We start from the raw sequence: 17,612 nt of genomic DNA, 5'->3' as shown, positions 1-17,612 counted from the left end.
AAAGATAAAAGCTACTGTAGGGCTAAAGTAATAGTTTATTTCTCAAGGTAGTAATTTCCAGCTTCTGAAGAATATTATGTTCTACAAATTTAGATGGCTTTTTAAAAGAATCAGACATTCATATACATCCATCAACAGCTGAACGAAAACTCATAATCAGAGACAATATACTTTCAAACACCAGAAGCTTGGGATGAACACCAGGAGATGGCTTAATGTCCTTTACGCACTTCCTAGAGGCACTTATGGAAACATGAAGGTGGACTACATCATGGACACTTAAGTCTGGTCAGGTAGGGTCCTTTTGCAAGAACAGTGTAGTATAGCGATAGTGGCTTCTTGTAATAGAAGACTATGAAATACTGTTTGTTATGATGCAACAGAACACAGGATAGACCAAGATGAAGATGGAAAACGTATCAAGCTGTTAAACAAGCTAGGACACTTTTTCTTAACAAACAGTTTAATGTAGTGGTTCCCAATTGGGGGCCCACATAGCCCACCCGGTGAGTCCATGGCACATACCTGTCAATTGTCTGGCACAGCCTGCTTTTGGGGGCTGTGCTTTCGCCCCCAAACATATCAGATTGCGGCTGTGCTTTCATGTGGGTAATGTGATTCATGTGGGAGTGCAGCACAGAAGACGGCATCCCAGTTTTGCACTGGGACATGTGGCACCATTCACAAAACAAAAACTACTCCAGATATATCAACATTTTTCAAAAGTAGGAGGTCCAGAGCTTGGCTTCAGAAAAACAAGAGGGCTGCAATACTTAGCTAATTGGGAGCCACTGGTTTAGTGCATAAGCAGCACCCTGCTGGCTGAAACAAAGACCTACCTAGTTACAGCAGCCATTCATTGAGTTACTAAAAGTTCTAATGTTACAAGAGGGAGAAAAGCTTTTGCCCACTTTCTCTGTTTTATCCGCCACAAATGCTTTAAGCAACAGGAACAGGCAGTATGGTCTCCAGATGTTGGCCTACAACTCCCATCAGTCTCAGCCAACATGGCCAATGGTCAGGGATGGGAATTACAATGTCTGGAAGACACTGTGTCTGTTACCCCTGTTTTTAAGCCTTTCATCCTAAGGAAAGTGCTCCAACTCCTTGATATTTTGGTTACCATGGTGCATCACAGCACACAAAATGAAAAGAACAGTTACTTAAATGTATATCAACTTGAAACTGTAAATAGACCAAAACATAACAGGGCTGACAACAAAACGATCAGTTCATGAGCACTAAAAATCAAAGGTAACAACTTTATAATGCTTTGCAATTTATTGAAAGTTTATGAAATGAAAACCACACGCTTTAAGCATTGAAAGATTCCAGGATTCCAGATCTTGCCATAAGAAATATTTTTCATTTTAAAGAACAATAAATGCTCTCCCATAGGAGTTATACCTGAGCGCAGACTTGCCTATGCTACATTATTATGAAAAGGGGCACTAGTGTATGAAATTAGAAACTGTACAAAAAAAGTAGCATTAAAAAGCACCTTCTGGTGGTTGGTCACTTAAGAATAGTCCCTTTTGACAAAATGCAAAGAGAATTAATATTCAAGCATCCATTAGTTGAGCAGCTGACAGATCTCTTTATGAACACAACACAAGAAATCCACGTAAGAAGCTCCTCCATAAATACTCTTGTCTTCAACCAGGAATTGTTTGAAAGCCATTTCTGCTTGCTCCCTTTGCTTCACAATCAGAATCTGAAAAGAAAAGTTGTGATCCAGGTGTTAAGAATTCAAAAATACTGCATTGAGTCTGTTTTACCTTTCAACAAACTGAACACACAGCAGAAAAGGTTTGAAAGAAGTTCTGTTTGCTATCCCCATGTCAAAACTGCACAGTTCAGCAAGCATTTTAAAAATAGCATTACAAGGGAAATTTAATCTGTTACCTTCATGGAATAAGGTGTTTTGCTCTGCAGATGATCAATCATTGATCTCAGTTTCTTAGAGTAGGGATTGTCCACTTCAGGAAGAAGTGTCTGCATGATAAAAACGCACAGAAAATTAATGTATAAAAGAATTGATTTGGGTCAAAAGACGGCCTTATTTACATATTGTGGGAGATGGGGGGTTTCTATGGTGTGACCAAATTACATTGGATTTTAATCTGCATTACTATTATTATTTGCAACTGTGGATTTATTTTGATTATAATTGTTCATGGGTTTGGACATTGTATTTGTTGCAGTAAGCAGCCCTGATTACTTACTTTGGCCAGCCTCATTTTCTTTTCCAGATTCTGGGGTAATAGGGGATTAAAACCTTTGCCCCTACCCATATTCCCAATCCAGATCTTCTACAGTATGTCGCTAGTATTTGGTGTCAATTGTAACTTTCTTCTGGAGCAAATAGCAGTGGTGTGTGTGTGCGTGTGGTCCAGACTGGGACCATAGAAGGAATAAAGTGTTAAATCCATTCTCTTAATATGGGTCTTAATCACCCATATTAAGTTGCAACTTAGATATTACAAAAAGCAAAGAAATTTTATATAGGCTGCTATGCCAACAGCTGCAATTTAGCTCTCCGTAACATGAAAACCCAGTTAAATACATGCACCACAACAATTCCCATAAATGGGGGCTACCGCTGCAACTTAATACCATGTGAATTCTGATTTTCTTCTATAAATGACATTTTGCTTTTCAATTGCATATAGCATCTTGCATGTTTCCTTTCTGCTTCCCATGTTATGTTAACTTACTTCCTTTCCCAAGTCGCAGAAAGTACTAGAGTTTTAAAGAGGATTTCAATAATATTTATTTCATTCATTCATTCATTCCTACCCATCTGGTTTGGTTTCCCTAGCCACTCTGGGCAGCTCCCAACATAATTAATGATGATGATTATGATGATGATGATAAAGCAATAAAACATCAGACATAAAAAACTTCCCTAAACAGGGCTGCCATCAGATGTCTTCTAAAAGTCAGATAGTTGTTTATTTCCTCGACATTTGATGGGAGGGCGTTCCACAGGGCGGGCACCATGACCGAGAAGGCCCTCTGCCTGGTTCCCTGTAACCTCACTTCTTGCAGTGAGGGAACCACAAGAAGGCCCTCGGAGCTGGACCTCAGTGTCAGGGCTGAATGGTGGGGGTGGAGATGCTCCTTCAGGTAGAGTGGAACCTCAGGTTAAGAACTTAATTCATTCTGGAGGTCTGTTTTTAACCTGAGGTACCACTTTAGCTAATGGGGCCTCCCGCTTCCGCTGCGCTGTCGCCACACAATTTCTGTTCTCATCCTGAAGCAAAGTTCTTAACCCGAGGTACTATTTCTGGGTTAGCAGAGTCTGTAGCCTGAAGCGTCTGTAACCCAAGGTACCACTGTATACTGAAGTCTCTGGAGGTGTGCAGAATTGCTGTGTGTGTGGTGTTTTTTTTTTTTAATTTGGGACATTTCAAGCCCTATGAATGGGCTGGCGGTAGGACAGAAAGAAAATCTGTTTGCACATCCAATTTATACTACAGCTCTTTAGCTGTAAAGGGTTGGGCTTCTCTTGAATTAAAGAACGCTGACCCACATGTTACTCTCTGCTGGGGTGCGGTTCTAATGCAGCCGGAGAACAACAGCTGGGTAGCTATTAACCTGAGCAGATGAGGAGGGGAGTTAATATTCGTAGTGAGAAACTTAGTATTTTCCTTTCATGTAGAATAGCCCTCAGCTGCAGAAACCCATCCCTGGTTCTTTACCACTGCCTGCTTGTTAACTGGCAGAGTGTTTGTATTTTCAGCTCCCTTGACTAGTAAGGGGCGGGGGGGTGATGATCTTAACGTTGTACTTGCCAGTGGACATTTTATCATTAAACAGAAGTTAAAGCTGGAGATTGCATTTCAAGGCAAGCATGCAACACCTCTCCCCACCCCCATCTTACACCACCCTGTGTACTCACAGCCTCTGTGCTGACATGTGCAAAGGAGGGCACATTAAATATCCCCTGGATAAGCTCTGGTGGGGCACTGACTCCCAGCCACAAGAACATGTGTACCCCATTTGCCAGCAAGAATAGTCCTCCTTCAGACAGACGTTCTTCGGAGCAGCGAACAGCAGAGGGGAACACGTCGCTTTTTACATCCATAGAGTGCTGTAATGATAATGTTACATTGTTTAGCACATAGTCCTTTTCTTTATAGTATGTTCACTGCAAGTAAGTAGTGCAAATATTGTTGCTGGGTGAATAAAATGGTAGAAAGCTGTTCTAGTTGCTTATCATGCACCTTTCCAAACATTTTTTGAACCTAAACAATTTTATTTTCCATCTGCCACACCAACTGCAGGCTGTTGAACTGACATCTCCTTCCACTGCCCCCAGTAACACTGGATAGACTAAATTCAATCCTTTTATTGTGGGGTCATTTTCTGACTATATAAAGCAAATATTCCAGCACATGTGAGTTCAGGACAGATTGCAAAAGAAGTGGCTGCAGAACATCCCAATGTTGCAGTATTGCAGCCTTGCAAGTGGTTCTGTAACCAGTTGGGAAGGACAGGAAAATCTTTCTGGATTCAATCTCCAGCATCTCTGGATAGGGTTGAATACCACCCATCTTAAACCTGTGGAAGTCACTGCCAGTCATTGCAGACAATAATGAGCTAGATAGATCCATAGTCCACTTAGTGCAAGGCTGTTTCCCATGTTCCCGGGTTGAGGAATGACCAGGGTTTGTCACATTGCCACAACAGTGGATTGTGGTATTACTATACTGGCATCACCAGAAGGGTACAAAGTTATTGCAAGTACAGAAATAGGCAGGTGGAATAAGGGGCTCAAAGATGGACATTAAGGGGCACAAAAATTTTTCCTATTTGACTCATGTATGAAAATGTACCTACCAACAACAATGCCTCCTTTGCATGGCTCTGAGTAAACTGCCCTCAGTGCCCATCTCCAGAGTCTGATGTTTCCAGGCTGCCTCCTGCAACTGCTGTGGGCCACTCATCTGCCCTCAGAGGTGGCTGAGGGGTTGTGTGTGTTGGGGGAGGTTGCAAGAAAGTGGTTTTGGGTACAGTGTCCAGCACTGTGCACATGCACTCACCAGAACCAATGTCTTACTTACACTGGCTCTACCAGTCGTGTAGCTAAAAATGGTGGTGATGGCAACTCAAGTCCAGTGGGATATGCCTAGCTGTTGGCTCAGCTCTGCTACTGGGCTGCTGCTGTGGGCAAACAGACAGGCAGTCTGTCCACCCAGCAGAGGGCTGGGACTGTATGCCGGCTCTGAGTTATTTGGACTGGTGTATGTAAAATTATGCTGTCCGTTTAGGTGTGTGAGCATGGAAGCATGGTGGCTTCAAGGTGGTGGTCACTGTCTGGTAGCAAAATCAGCCGTTAGGTGATGAAGTAAGGCTTTCCCAGCACCCTAGCACTTCCCGGAGGATGTCCGTGATGGCGCCAGCCCTGATACCTGCTGTTGTACCACTCCTCTCTCAACAACTTACAATTGGCAGAAGCTGTGGATAGAATAGAAGTTGGGTGCCAGCAACGTCCATTGACATGACTAGTTGTCGGTGAAAAGTTCTTTCATCCGTGGGAATCTCAGGTTTGCCTATCAGCACGCAGCTTTTCAGGAGACAGTTCATGTAGACTGGGAGCACCTTCATTGCATCCGGAAGGATAAGCTGGAAGACAAGAAAGTAGGTAAAGTCAAACTACTGCACCATTTGTTCATTCAGCATTGAATGTTTGATTTTTAAATGAGCATTTCACCAGACAGGTGCCAAAGGAAACAAACCAAAGGCTGACATTTATTGTTTGTTCAGTCACTATTTTCACATACAAGCAATGGCTGATTTACATGGGGGGACGGGGCACACTGGGTGCCACACCGGGGGGGGGGCAGCACTTACCATGGGGCCTGCAGCCACATGTCTCTCCTGGGAGTGACACGGTGGCTCGGGCGCTTGCAGGCTCTGCGCTGACTGAAATGGCAGTGTGTCAGGGACCGTGCTGAGGAGGGCTGCACAGATGAGAAATGGTGGGAGCCTCCCCCTCTCTCTGCTCCTGATCAGGATCCTGAATCTTCCCAGGAGCAGTGGGACAGTATAGATTTGGAACAGTGGTTTGCAGAGGGACATACTTCAGAAGACAAAAGTTGTGAAGAACTGGGTGGTGAACAGCTAGGAGATGAAGAACTGGAAGAGAGAGAGTTAATAGACTCTCTCTCACTGGGAAGCCTACATCCGCCCAGCCCAAAGTCACAATGAGCATATAATCTGGCAGCACAGAAAGCAAAGTAGTTGTAAGATTGGGTTGCAAGACAACGAAGTGACGAGGGTGACTCGGGGGGGGGTGTAAACCTTAATTGGGAGCACCTTTACTCTTTGTTCTTTCGCCCTAGAGCTGATGGGGAGGCAGCGGGCAGACTCCTTGGAAGCCCTGCAGTGAGTCCTACCCCGGCTCACCCCGCCCCATGGGTGGCTTGCTCCACCCCATGGGCAGCTTGCCCTGCTCCTGGGTTCAGGGTGCACCACCCCGGGCACCCGAGCAGCTAGCTACACCGCTGTTTACATGCATTCGATATGTGCACAACGGCACATGGTGCAGAACAGACTTGTGTGCACTCTGCTGCCGCGCATGATGACCCATAACGTAACCCCGGCACAAATCAGGGGTTGCCTGTAGCTGAAAATTGCCTTTGACTGTCCAAATTCTAGGTGACGTAAGGGCTGATTTTGTGGTAAACATATAAAGTAAGTACAGTACATGCCAATATGATGATTAAGCAGGAAAGCGGTTTGTGATGGGATACAATATCCAGTGGAAACTGCACCAAAATTCACCACATACCTTGCCCTTTTCTTTTTCTATGCCCTTTTCTATGTGTGGACACACATAGCACAAAAATAAAGATTTGCCTAGAACAACCTGGGGGCAATACGGTCACGAAAAAGATAATTAAAGCTGAAAATATCTTTGGCTGGAAAAGTCCACGAGAGGGAATTAACTTTGTCAAAGTTTTGTTTTGGTGTTTTTTATGCCACGATAGCAGGTGGTGCTTACCTCCCATGGTTTTAAGGTGATGATGTAACTGGTGAAAAATGTACAATGTTTCTCTTACTGATTAATTAGGCAATGAGCAAAGTGATATTTTTGCATTCTTCATTACCTCATGCTTAACCCCCAGTGCTAAAAAAGTAACAGAGTGAGAAAGGGTTCTGCACTTACATATGAAGGACCAGTGCTGGCATTTACACTGACATGATAATTTTTTTTTGAGGGGGGGGGGAGAGTTGCCATCTGTTGGCCTTACAATCTAGGCTGCAATGGGAAAACTCGTTAGATGACGTGGTGGAAATCAAAACTGCATACTAAAAATCATGGAGGGCCAATATTTTCTTAGAAGGTACAGCTTTCTGTCAAACTCCCATGCTCAAAACTGGGATTTCAGAGCTAAACCCCAACAGCCAACATTGCATAAAACTCAAACATTTGGAGCTGAAAAAAATAAAATACCTGGCTCACTGCAGATGGGCTAGCACAGTTCTTTCTGTAGCATGCCAACATGCGAGCTGTCTGGTTCACCAGGATCTCACGGACAGTCTTCAATGGCTGGCTGATAATGGCTTTGTAAGCTATAATGGTATGAAAGTGAGATTAAACTCAAATTGTTTCTTTCGCTCCTCCATACCACCTTTCCACAGACAGCTGAGTAAAGCAACATCCTTTTATTTTATTTACTGAATTAAGAAGAAGTCAACTACTAACCAGAGTTTTATTTGATCAACTTCTTAATAACACATTTCAGACCTTTTTAAAGCAGATCCAAGTCCAATAAATTGCACCTGCCCAGAGAGATATCTTCTTGGTTTAAAATGTGAATCATATGAAAGTGAAAACAGTACTCAGAATGGGTTTCTATCATACATCCAAGACACAACGTGGCTTATAATCAGCATGCCCCTGGGATGTGACGTAAATATGCCAATATTCTTACTTACAATTTGTGGAATTAAACTATGAGATTGTGATTTGCATATGAACCTAGCAAATACATAAGAAGTTGGTTGAAGAGGATGACGAGCTACATGCAACACCTAGGACATTTTATTCATGCATCCAATAAGTTAATGTGTGTCTCTGATGTGCAATCTCTGATTTATAATACTTGGCATTACTCAAGAAGTTAGGCTCCACAGCCACCCTCAAATTTCCCTTCCCAAAGCATACATCCAAAGCTTACCTGTTTTAACAAAGAAATTTATAAGTGCATCGGTCTCACAGCTCTTGTAGACCTCAGCTAACTGGGAGCTGCAGTTAAGGCCAATATTATGTACACGCAGTCGTCTTTGACCACTCATTGATGTGTAGAGAACTGCACACTGCAATTAACATAAAAGTGAAATTCACTTTTCAGAAACCGTAATTTCATCTCTTACTATTGGTATTAATATATTTATTACAAGGTCCCAGGGCTGGTCACAACTATGTGAAATACCACATTTAAAACAGTATAAAAAATTTCAATCACAACTACAGTGGGTCTTGTGACACCCCCCCCCCCAACCTGGTGATATTCTATCCCATCTTAAAGGGAGCCTCAGGTGCTAAAACCAGAACCATATGGTTCTGATTCAGCTCTTCTTGTGGTACCAAGACAGACACCCTCCATTTCCCTATGATATACAAGGGCTTAGGGCAGAGATGTGTTTTCCTAAGGAACGCCTTCATCCTTGCCAAGGCTCATTATATTTTATTGTACCACATTTACAACAAGGATTTGTGGCTGACTCATGGCCTATATTTCAAGACAGATGACTAACTGTACTAAAAGTAAAGGGTTTAGGTCATTTTGAGAACTAGATTTGCAACCTGCACCAAAAAAAGAGAGGAAGCAGTCATGACAGAATAAAAAGTCTTCACCTCATGTGGAAGTTTATAGCATGTCTAGGTTTTAAAGAATTGTTGCATCAACGCTTTTGAGGCAGAAAAGCCAGGGGCGGGGGAATACTCAGCTTTTCAATTCTCTCTATTAGGACACCGGGAAGCAAAACTGCTGTAGTTTCATTGCAGTAGATTTGCATCCATTCTGTTCTAATAACAATCCACACATCTCCTTGCAATTTTTTCCTCTCGTCCTGCTATGAGAGGAGCACTGGATCGTGATTGCCAATATGATCAGTAAGGAAGAGTGCCTTCAGGGCTAGCCCTACTGTTAGGCATAGTGAGGCACCTACTTCAGGTGCTGGGGGACTATTCAGCAGTCCTCTGTTCCCCCTGTACAAGCTAAAGCTAGCCAGCTGCCGTCAAGTGTATGGGAGGTCACTATCCCATTGCCAATGTGGAAGTCCAAGATGGAATGTAGAATGTGGCTTTGCAGGTGTCATGGACAACCATTGGATGCTTGATATTGCTAGTGACAAGTGACCCAACTGCTTGCTTCCTTCCTTCCAGCATTGTCTTTCTTAATGGTGTAGAAACCATCCATGGAATAAATTGACCCTCTCATGAACAGAAAGATAAATCTGTGTAATGTTATGCTTATGCTGGGAGGAGCTTCCATCCAGATTCAAACCTATTTCTCACTAGAAGAGCAAGGTTTCCTTACAGTTGCTGCTTCAACTTTGTGGATATTTCCTTTTATTTAGTGCCCTCAGGATGGTTGCTAGCTCACATGATGGAGAAAGGAAAGGGCCCATTTTGCTGCCTGAGGCAAAGGACAAGATGGTGCCTTCCCATTCCACATTTGCAGTAACCATGGCAAAAGGATCTTATTTCCCTAGTGGAAAAATATCAGTGTCTGGAATGCTGAAAAACTCTTATAACACAAGACTTACTTTGGGGGAAATGTCTGAAATGCTGTACACATTTATCAATCACAGAGAGAGACCCTGAACAGACCAAGCACATGAACCTATATAACTTGTTACCTGGATTAAAGCTCCATTGTCTTCATTCAACTTGTCATCATGCTTGAACTCCACTGTCACTGCTTTGTCGCAATCTACTGCTGCCATTTCGACATCCGTGGTGTTGTTCATGTAAACAGCTCCCAAAAAGTCTGTAGCCCTGAAACCTAGAGCAGATTGCAAAATAATCTCATGTTTGGACTGCCAACTATCAGCAGCATCAGCACCAGAGCTGAAATACTGTCAGAGGTGGCATTCCTCCTCCGCCCTCCTTCCATCCTCAGGACTGATGTGCAAGTTACTTGATGTGGAAGGGCAACCACAGATTTCTGTTATCTTGTCAGTTTCACATGGCTAACATTTCACTCGAAAATTGCTCTGTGTGGCAACAGTTGGTATTTATTATGTTAGTTCTCAAACCTTTGCCCTTGTGCGATGAATGCCATGACACTATGCTGCAGAACATTCATACAAAATGCTAAAATGAATCTGACAAAAAGATTAAATCACCGTGTGATGGTATTTTCAACTCGAGAAGCAATGTGTTAATTGACCTTCAGAAACACACTATTGCTAGAGATGAATGGGGCCAACCATAACATCAGTCCAGATTATCCATGACTACTAGATTTGAGAAGCTGCCAGCAGTTGCTAATATATTCTGAACTATGGGATTCAAAGACTTATTAAATCCTGGGACACTGGCAGTTTCTCATTTGGAAAGCATGCATGGCTTGTTCACATGTTTACATATGACCTAACCCTGTTCCTCTGCTTTTGCTGGATTCCCAATGCCACACTAAGGCTGTTCTACTAAAAGTGTGGAGAATTGCAACTAAGAAAGCCGAATAGTAGTTGGGCCAGAAAAAAACCTTCACTCTCTATCTCTGGTTCAGGCAGTCGATTATGCAGTTACAACAGCACCAGCATCAGGGACCTATCAGAAACCTTAAGGGAACCCCGAGGTACAAAAAAGTGGGAGGAATGTAGAGCTAACCCCAAAAAACAGCTGACTGAGGAATGAGTATGCTTAATGACTACAAAATGCTGACTAACTGTTGAAGGGATTGGAGAACTGAACTGAGTACAGTACATTGCAATTTCTACCGCAGGCGCCACTTGTAATTTCTAGTTGTTACCTGTGCTAGTACGAACCCTCATGATAGCATCAAATCCCATCCTTTTTTCTATACTTTTCCTGAGATCATTCAGAAATTGGGGGCTGTCAGAATGGACCTAAATGAAAATATAAAGAGAGAGATCTCTTAAGCAAATTGTAGACCTGCCACTGGATGGCAGCAACATACTGAAAGTTGTTCCAGGACTTAAGAAATTCAGTGGTATTCAACTTTCCTTTTAATAAGGAGTACAGTGAACAAACTTTAATGGGGCTCTCAGACTCACTAATGTTCCAGCAGACTTTTTATTAAAAAAAGCTCAATCTGCTTGTTAACTTCTCAGACGTAATACTAGTAACGAAAGCCCACATCTTTCAAATGAATCCAATAATCAATAATGGATGTTTAACAAACGAAATGCTTGTTTTCTAAATTAATAACTGGAGCAAGCATACATTTTAAAGCTGAAAAGATCTGAAATGCTTTTCTCAGAAACTGTTTTCCTTGATCGAGACAGAGCTTGCTTTTAACCACATTCACTGCTTCAGTGTTGTGCCAATGGCTTTATTTTTAACACTGATGTAGAGTAGCAGATATTTCATTAAAAAGATTCAGGGGTTTGTGAGAACTTAGTTCAGTAGAAGATTAGCATGCATTTGCACTTTCCCCATAGCACTTACCTTTTAAGATTAGAGTTGTAGTATCAGCTCTGCTCTAGTTCACATTGTATAAATAAGCAATGCTTTTTCACAAACTCCGGATACAACAGTAAGTCTCTAATCTAGACATGCTGTAACTTATCTCCAAATCTACAATCGGTCCATTAGAGGACATCATTAGATCCTTACTATTTCATTTTCAGGTGACACAGCAGCATATTATGCACGTCAAATTCCATGTATCCAAGTGGACAGAAAGAGAACCTTCTGACATTTACCTGAAAATTGTTGTATTTGTACAGGGTTCCTCCAGTGTGCATTGTTACAAGGCCCATGGAGGCTACATCAACATACTGGTTTGGGAAAAGGAACAGATCCACGCAGCAGCCACTAGCGACACAGTCTCTGGCCAGGGTCTCATAAATATTTGTCTGGGGTTGAAACAGTGTCTGGAGAATTTAAAGGCAAGTACTGAGCAATACACAAACAAAACACCATTCATGAGAACAACCTGACATAATTCAATATGAATGAGCAGAAAAAATAGGAAAGCAAACACAGCGAAAACATTTAAAAGGTCTACTGTACCCATATATGATATATTTCATAGAGTTGTTTGTTCACCATGCATTTGGAAACCTCTTAAGATACTGTAACTAAATTTTGCATGGTGGTTACAGAGATCAAAGGAGCCCATTTTAGTCTATGTTTGCATGCAGTTTTGAATCAAGATGTATAAAGAAGCTTTCAAAATGGCACCATTTTTTTGGTTTCTTAGAATACCCAAGCAGCATTGCGTATGAGGCTGCTAATGTTAACATAGCATGTCAACTTCAAGGGCAAATGCATATTTTATTTTACTTTATTTCACATATTTCTAGCCCATTTTCAAAGACTATTATCTTCCCAAGGTTGTTTACATTAATTACAAATATACTATTTCATTAGTAGCAATCATTTAAACATAAACTCTGGTTAACAATAGAAAGAATAAGTTTAAATAAACCCAATATATTAAACGCAATAGTTAACAGCAAAACTCAAGGAAAATGCCAGCAGTAACTTATGCAATAAATGTTTAGTATAAAGGCACTCCTGTGATGCATTCCTTAAACAATGACAACAATCACCAAAATAATTACTGGGTGGGAAAGACGATTAACAAAAACTGATATTCAGTTTAGAGATATGATTGTTGCTGTATTAAATATCTACTAAGCACAACACTTTACTTAATAATCATTTTACCATAAGAGCCAAACTACATGCTATGCTTAATAAACCTCCAATCCTGATCTCATACCTTCACACTGTACATTAAGCATAGCATGTAGTTTGGGCTCTTATGGTAAAATGAAGAATAAGTAAAGTGTTATGTCCATGCCTCCAGCTGCAAAAAGAGCTAAAATCAGTGTAGTCCCCAGCACAGGTAGAGAAGTTTTTTAAAAAGGTTCCCACGGGCACCAATTGGAACTTTTTTTATGACCCTTGTAGTGATTCAGGGTGATGCTAGTTTAGTCCTGAGGAACGAAGGGAAAATCTCCTTTCCCCGGAACACTGAATAACAATCCCCCTGAATCCGAAATTAATTGAAGTAAAAAACAGAACTATAGCTTCACGTTACCCATTGAGAGTAACATATATTTTTGTACTAAGTTGCATACAAAAAAACAAACCAACACTGAAATACCTTTTCTTTTTCTGTATTGACCAATTTTCTATCATCTCTGCTTTTCAGCTTCCCTGGTGCTTCTGCAGTCGGCAGGGAAGAATGGAAGATAAACAGCTTTCCAGCACACTCTGCTGCCTGTTGCAAAGACACAAGAAATGACCTTTTTTCAAGCTGGCATTATAAATATTTGAGCCAGATCTCCATACAATTTTAGCCAAGTCTCAAATGCCAGCATAAACTACTTTGGAAACTTTGGAAACTAAATAGTGTGTTTGTTTAGAGTTTGAACTTTTGGTGACACCTTGAAAAAAATAACTGGGAAGTTCAGAATTTTAAATAACCGCAAATAATCTAACACAAACACCTCAATATATCAGTGCTAATATACACACATAAATGAGAAACTAGTGCTATGGGCAGTTCATGCTAACATTATGCCAGGAATTATTAAATGGCACAAAACGAATTAAAAACACATTTCAGTGCATTAGAAAAATCAATAAATTGTCCACTTGCAACGTGTAATCAAACTGGGCCCTACTCCAGAACATGTAGTTCTTGGACTGACCTTTAGGGATCAACCAAAACAAGCACATTATACTTAGGGGAATGGAAACAATATGCCAGATTCTAAGCGCAGGTGTGTGCCAGCACTAACCTGCTCATGAGGCTCAAATGCAAGAGGAAGAATGATACTAAGACCATGACCAACAAATTAGCAATGCAATTAGGGAAGGGTGCTGTAGGTTCAGTACAGGATACAGCTTGGGCTGGAATGGTCATGGATCCTCTGGTGCTGCACTCTGGTGCATGCCTACCTTGGCAGAGTACACAATACTGTAGCCTGTGCAGCTTTCTGTTTTGCTATTCCTACATGAGTGACCTCAGGACTAGACCAGGGCGGAGGTAGGCGGGCATGTGTTTGTACGATGCTCTTGGACTGCTGTACTGTGTTATTCAAGCTGTCTGTTGATCGAGTCTAAAAAGACAGTGAATCAGCCTCAAAAGACAACTGTGATGGGAACACTCCCCAAACTCAATAATCTAGGGTTTAAAGGATGACTTAAGGATGAAAGCAAATACCAGAAGGTTTGCATTCTAGATAAGGGTTACCAGCAAAGTCTGTTAGATGCAGTACAAAAACACTTATAATATGGCAAATGCTGAGCTGCCACTGTTTGTGCTTTTTACCACCACACATGGATGAAACATAGCAGCAGAAGAGGTTTTCCCAACTTTTACTTTGGCGAAAAGGCACAGGTACATCAAAAACACTCCCCTATCAATGACAGACAATCAAATTTTACTTTGTCCTCCAATTTTACCCACAATAAAAATAGCTTGGGCATGGGGGAGTATTTGCTTTTAGGCAACCTGAAACTTTTCCAGTAGGAAAATGTCTGCTGTGGACCCCTCTTATCTGGGATGAAACACAAAGATTGATGACTTTGCATCAAATCCCTCAGCTGATGGGGAATTGGCAGAATTGAGTAGACTTCTGGACACTTTAGTTCTAACACTTTACTCTCAGAATCACCATCTATTTATGCTACAATAAATCTGCTAGTATTTAAGCCACAACAAGACTCTGGTATGTGTATGTTTACTATCCCAGTCTAACAGAATAGCCACTGCAGCTGTTTTTAAAACAGGGATGTTTGAACTCCAAATGAAACTCTGACCAGAAATCTGGTGGGTGCATTTTGGACCAGCTGAAGGTTTCTGAATCATCTTCATGGACAGCCCCATGTAGATCAAATAAATGGCATAATATTCATCTGGCAAGTTTTGCAGCTGAGCAGAAATGGGAAACGAGCTGAAGCCAAAATTCTGTTCACTGCTTTGAGACAGTTAGCAAGAACTGTGAGCATCTTCAAAAGACTGAGGAGACAAATTCCATAATTTTTGTAAGTGCTTCAGAGATGCCTAAAATGACCTAGCTGCTCAAATAATTCTCAGAACAGTTATCCACATGTATTCCCAGTATAAATCAAGGAAAGGAGGAAAAGAAACAGTGGAAAGTGTACTTTTATATGTCAGAGATCATAAGGCTCATAGCTATCACTTGAGGGGGCTTATAGATGGGGACTGAATTTCCAAGCTGGTCACTGAGATATTGCAATCATGCTCCTCATATATTTATTGTTACTATTTTTTGCAGCACCCGCACAGAACTGTTGGCATCAAAATACCATTTACATTCCCCTCCCCTCCCCATTTAATCTGGAAAGGGTAAATCTGGTTTAAATCGGGGATGGGCGGGCTGGTATTTTGATGCTAACATGAACCAGCATCATCAGTCCCAGAATAAACACACCTCTGGTAGCACCCAGAAACAGAACATAGTCGTTACAGGGGGTGAGGGTGGGGAGTAGGCAGGAGGGCAGTTTAGGATCCAGAAACGGAATATGTCTTATTTGTTGCCTTTATATCCCACCTATTTCTCCAAGGAGATCAAGGTAGTGTACATGGTTCTCCTCCTCCTCATTTCATCTCCACAACAACCCTGCTCACTGATTTCGCAGAGGCATCTGACTGGCCACTGTGAAAACAGAAAGCTGGACTAGATGGACCATTGGCCTAATCCAGCAGGCTATTCTTATGTTCTTATGCTAGACTGAGAGGCAGAGACTTGTCCAATGTCACCCAATGAACTTCATGGCCAAGTGGTGATTGAAACCCTGGTTGTCCGGGTCCTAGTCCGACCCTAACCACTGCACCACACTGGCTCTCATACTGGTCTTGACCATCAATTCACACAAGGAGTGAGTTTAATGTACAGCCCACACACTGGAGCCTTAGCAGTTTGCTTATGTGCCACTAGTGACCTACCCAAGGTTTAGTACATTTCCCCCCCAACCCCCCAATATGTGTATTTAAAGTTTTCAAATAGCACCCATTTTACCCGATCACCAATTTCCTTTTCCCAGGAAGATGGTGAAAGAAAGGAAAAATACTGAGAAGATTTGATTTATGCTGTAGCATAAGATGTTTGACTGTATTTGCTCACAGTTGGCATCATGCGGAAAAGAAACAAAGGAAAATAAATGCAGAGACGAGAAGTCTGCACGGCCACCGAGATCACTTTCATGGTAAATATACACAAAAAATATTCCAGATGGACTCAGATTGCCCCCTTTGAAGTTGTCATGTATTCATTTTATGGGTTTTGGTTTTAATTTCCCTGTGTGTCTGCTTCCAGCACATTTGTTTATTTCTTTCATTCATGACAGATGCCATTTGGCATTTATATAAATTTATAAAAAATAAATACATTTTCCTGAAAACTGAAATGTGCTTCAGCTTTCTTACCCTCTCCAGAAACATGCTGATGTTTAATACAAAAAGAGCCAAGGCACCAGCTATATTGCTTTTCTCTGAGAATGACACCAAAATTGTTAATGCCTGGCATCAAAACAGGATTACATCATGACAACTCAGCAAATAAGCCACACAATTATTATTTTTAAAATAAAAAAATTCCTTCCAGTAGCACCTTAGAGACCAACTAAGTTGGTTATTGGTATGAGCTTTCGGAAGGAATTTGTTTGTTTGTTTCGACTACGGCAGACCAACATGACTACCCACCTGTAATTATTTTTAAAACTGTGGTAAGAACCAAACCTATAACCAATACTGAGTCAGACCACTGATCCATCAAACTTTACTGGGCTCCCCAATGTGGTTCTCATGGGTACCACAATACCCCACAACACCTACCAAGGCCTCTTTTTAAAGACTGAATATTTCTCACTTTTTTTATAGGGTGGTTTGGTGTGGGGACTGCTTGTTTTTGGAGGCGGGGTTGTAGTAGGAACTTTGCCTGGTGTTTGGCATGTGGTTTCTTAGATGTCCAAATGTGCCACCAAGTTTGTAATACACACTGCGTGGCAGTGGCTATTGAGGGTTTGAGACGAGAGTTATTCCCAGTCCTAGTGGGTGATATCAAGGACTGAACCTGGAGCCGTTCCCAAAGCCTTTCGGCCACTGAGCTACAGCCCTTCCAGATTGACTCCTGTGTGAAGAAAAGCTAAATTCTGTGATATGTGCCACCTCACTTCCTTTCCTCTCCTACCGCTGTAATTTGAACACTGATTCTTTCTATGTTTTGGACTCTAGACTAGCACCGCAGTGGACACAATATAACCTCAGCCACTTGGGGAACCTTCCAGCAAATCATAAAACCACAGTGAAACATTTAAAAATTCCCTTTGCAGGGCTGCCTTCAGATGACTTCTAAAAATTGTGTAGTTTTTATCTCCTTGACATCTGACGGGAGGGCGTTCCACAGGGCGGGCGCAACTA

At 41.7% G+C, this 17,612-nt stretch overlaps 1 protein-coding gene across 2 annotated transcripts in view; it reads right to left on the bottom strand.

Moving 5' to 3' along the window:
* Positions 1 to 15: 15 nt before the first annotated feature.
* The window catches only part of SEC24D (SEC24 homolog D, COPII coat complex component), a 56,050-nt gene continuing 38,453 nt past the window's right edge, over positions 16 to 17,612 (bottom strand). For both annotated transcript variants that reach the window (XM_083571118.1, XM_083571117.1), the window contains exons 14-23: positions 13,326 to 13,442; positions 11,914 to 12,084; positions 10,998 to 11,094; positions 9,880 to 10,025; positions 8,193 to 8,331; positions 7,466 to 7,584; positions 5,452 to 5,631; positions 3,905 to 4,096; positions 1,906 to 1,995; positions 16 to 1,714 (exon numbers count right to left, since the gene is read on the bottom strand). In XM_083571118.1, coding sequence (XP_083427244.1) covers positions 1,574 to 1,714; positions 1,906 to 1,995; positions 3,905 to 4,096; positions 5,452 to 5,631; positions 7,466 to 7,584; positions 8,193 to 8,331; positions 9,880 to 10,025; positions 10,998 to 11,094; positions 11,914 to 12,084; positions 13,326 to 13,442 — 1,392 coding nt within the window. In that variant the 3' untranslated portion in view covers positions 16 to 1,573. The remainder of the gene's footprint in view (positions 1,715 to 1,905; positions 1,996 to 3,904; positions 4,097 to 5,451; positions 5,632 to 7,465; positions 7,585 to 8,192; positions 8,332 to 9,879; positions 10,026 to 10,997; positions 11,095 to 11,913; positions 12,085 to 13,325; positions 13,443 to 17,612) is intronic.

Source organism: Podarcis filfolensis (genome assembly GCF_964270895.1).
Source record: "Podarcis filfolensis genome assembly, chromosome: 9".
NCBI classification, from domain to species: domain Eukaryota; kingdom Metazoa; phylum Chordata; class Lepidosauria; order Squamata; family Lacertidae; genus Podarcis; species Podarcis filfolensis.
This window is presented reverse-complemented; position numbering and strand designations above follow the sequence as displayed.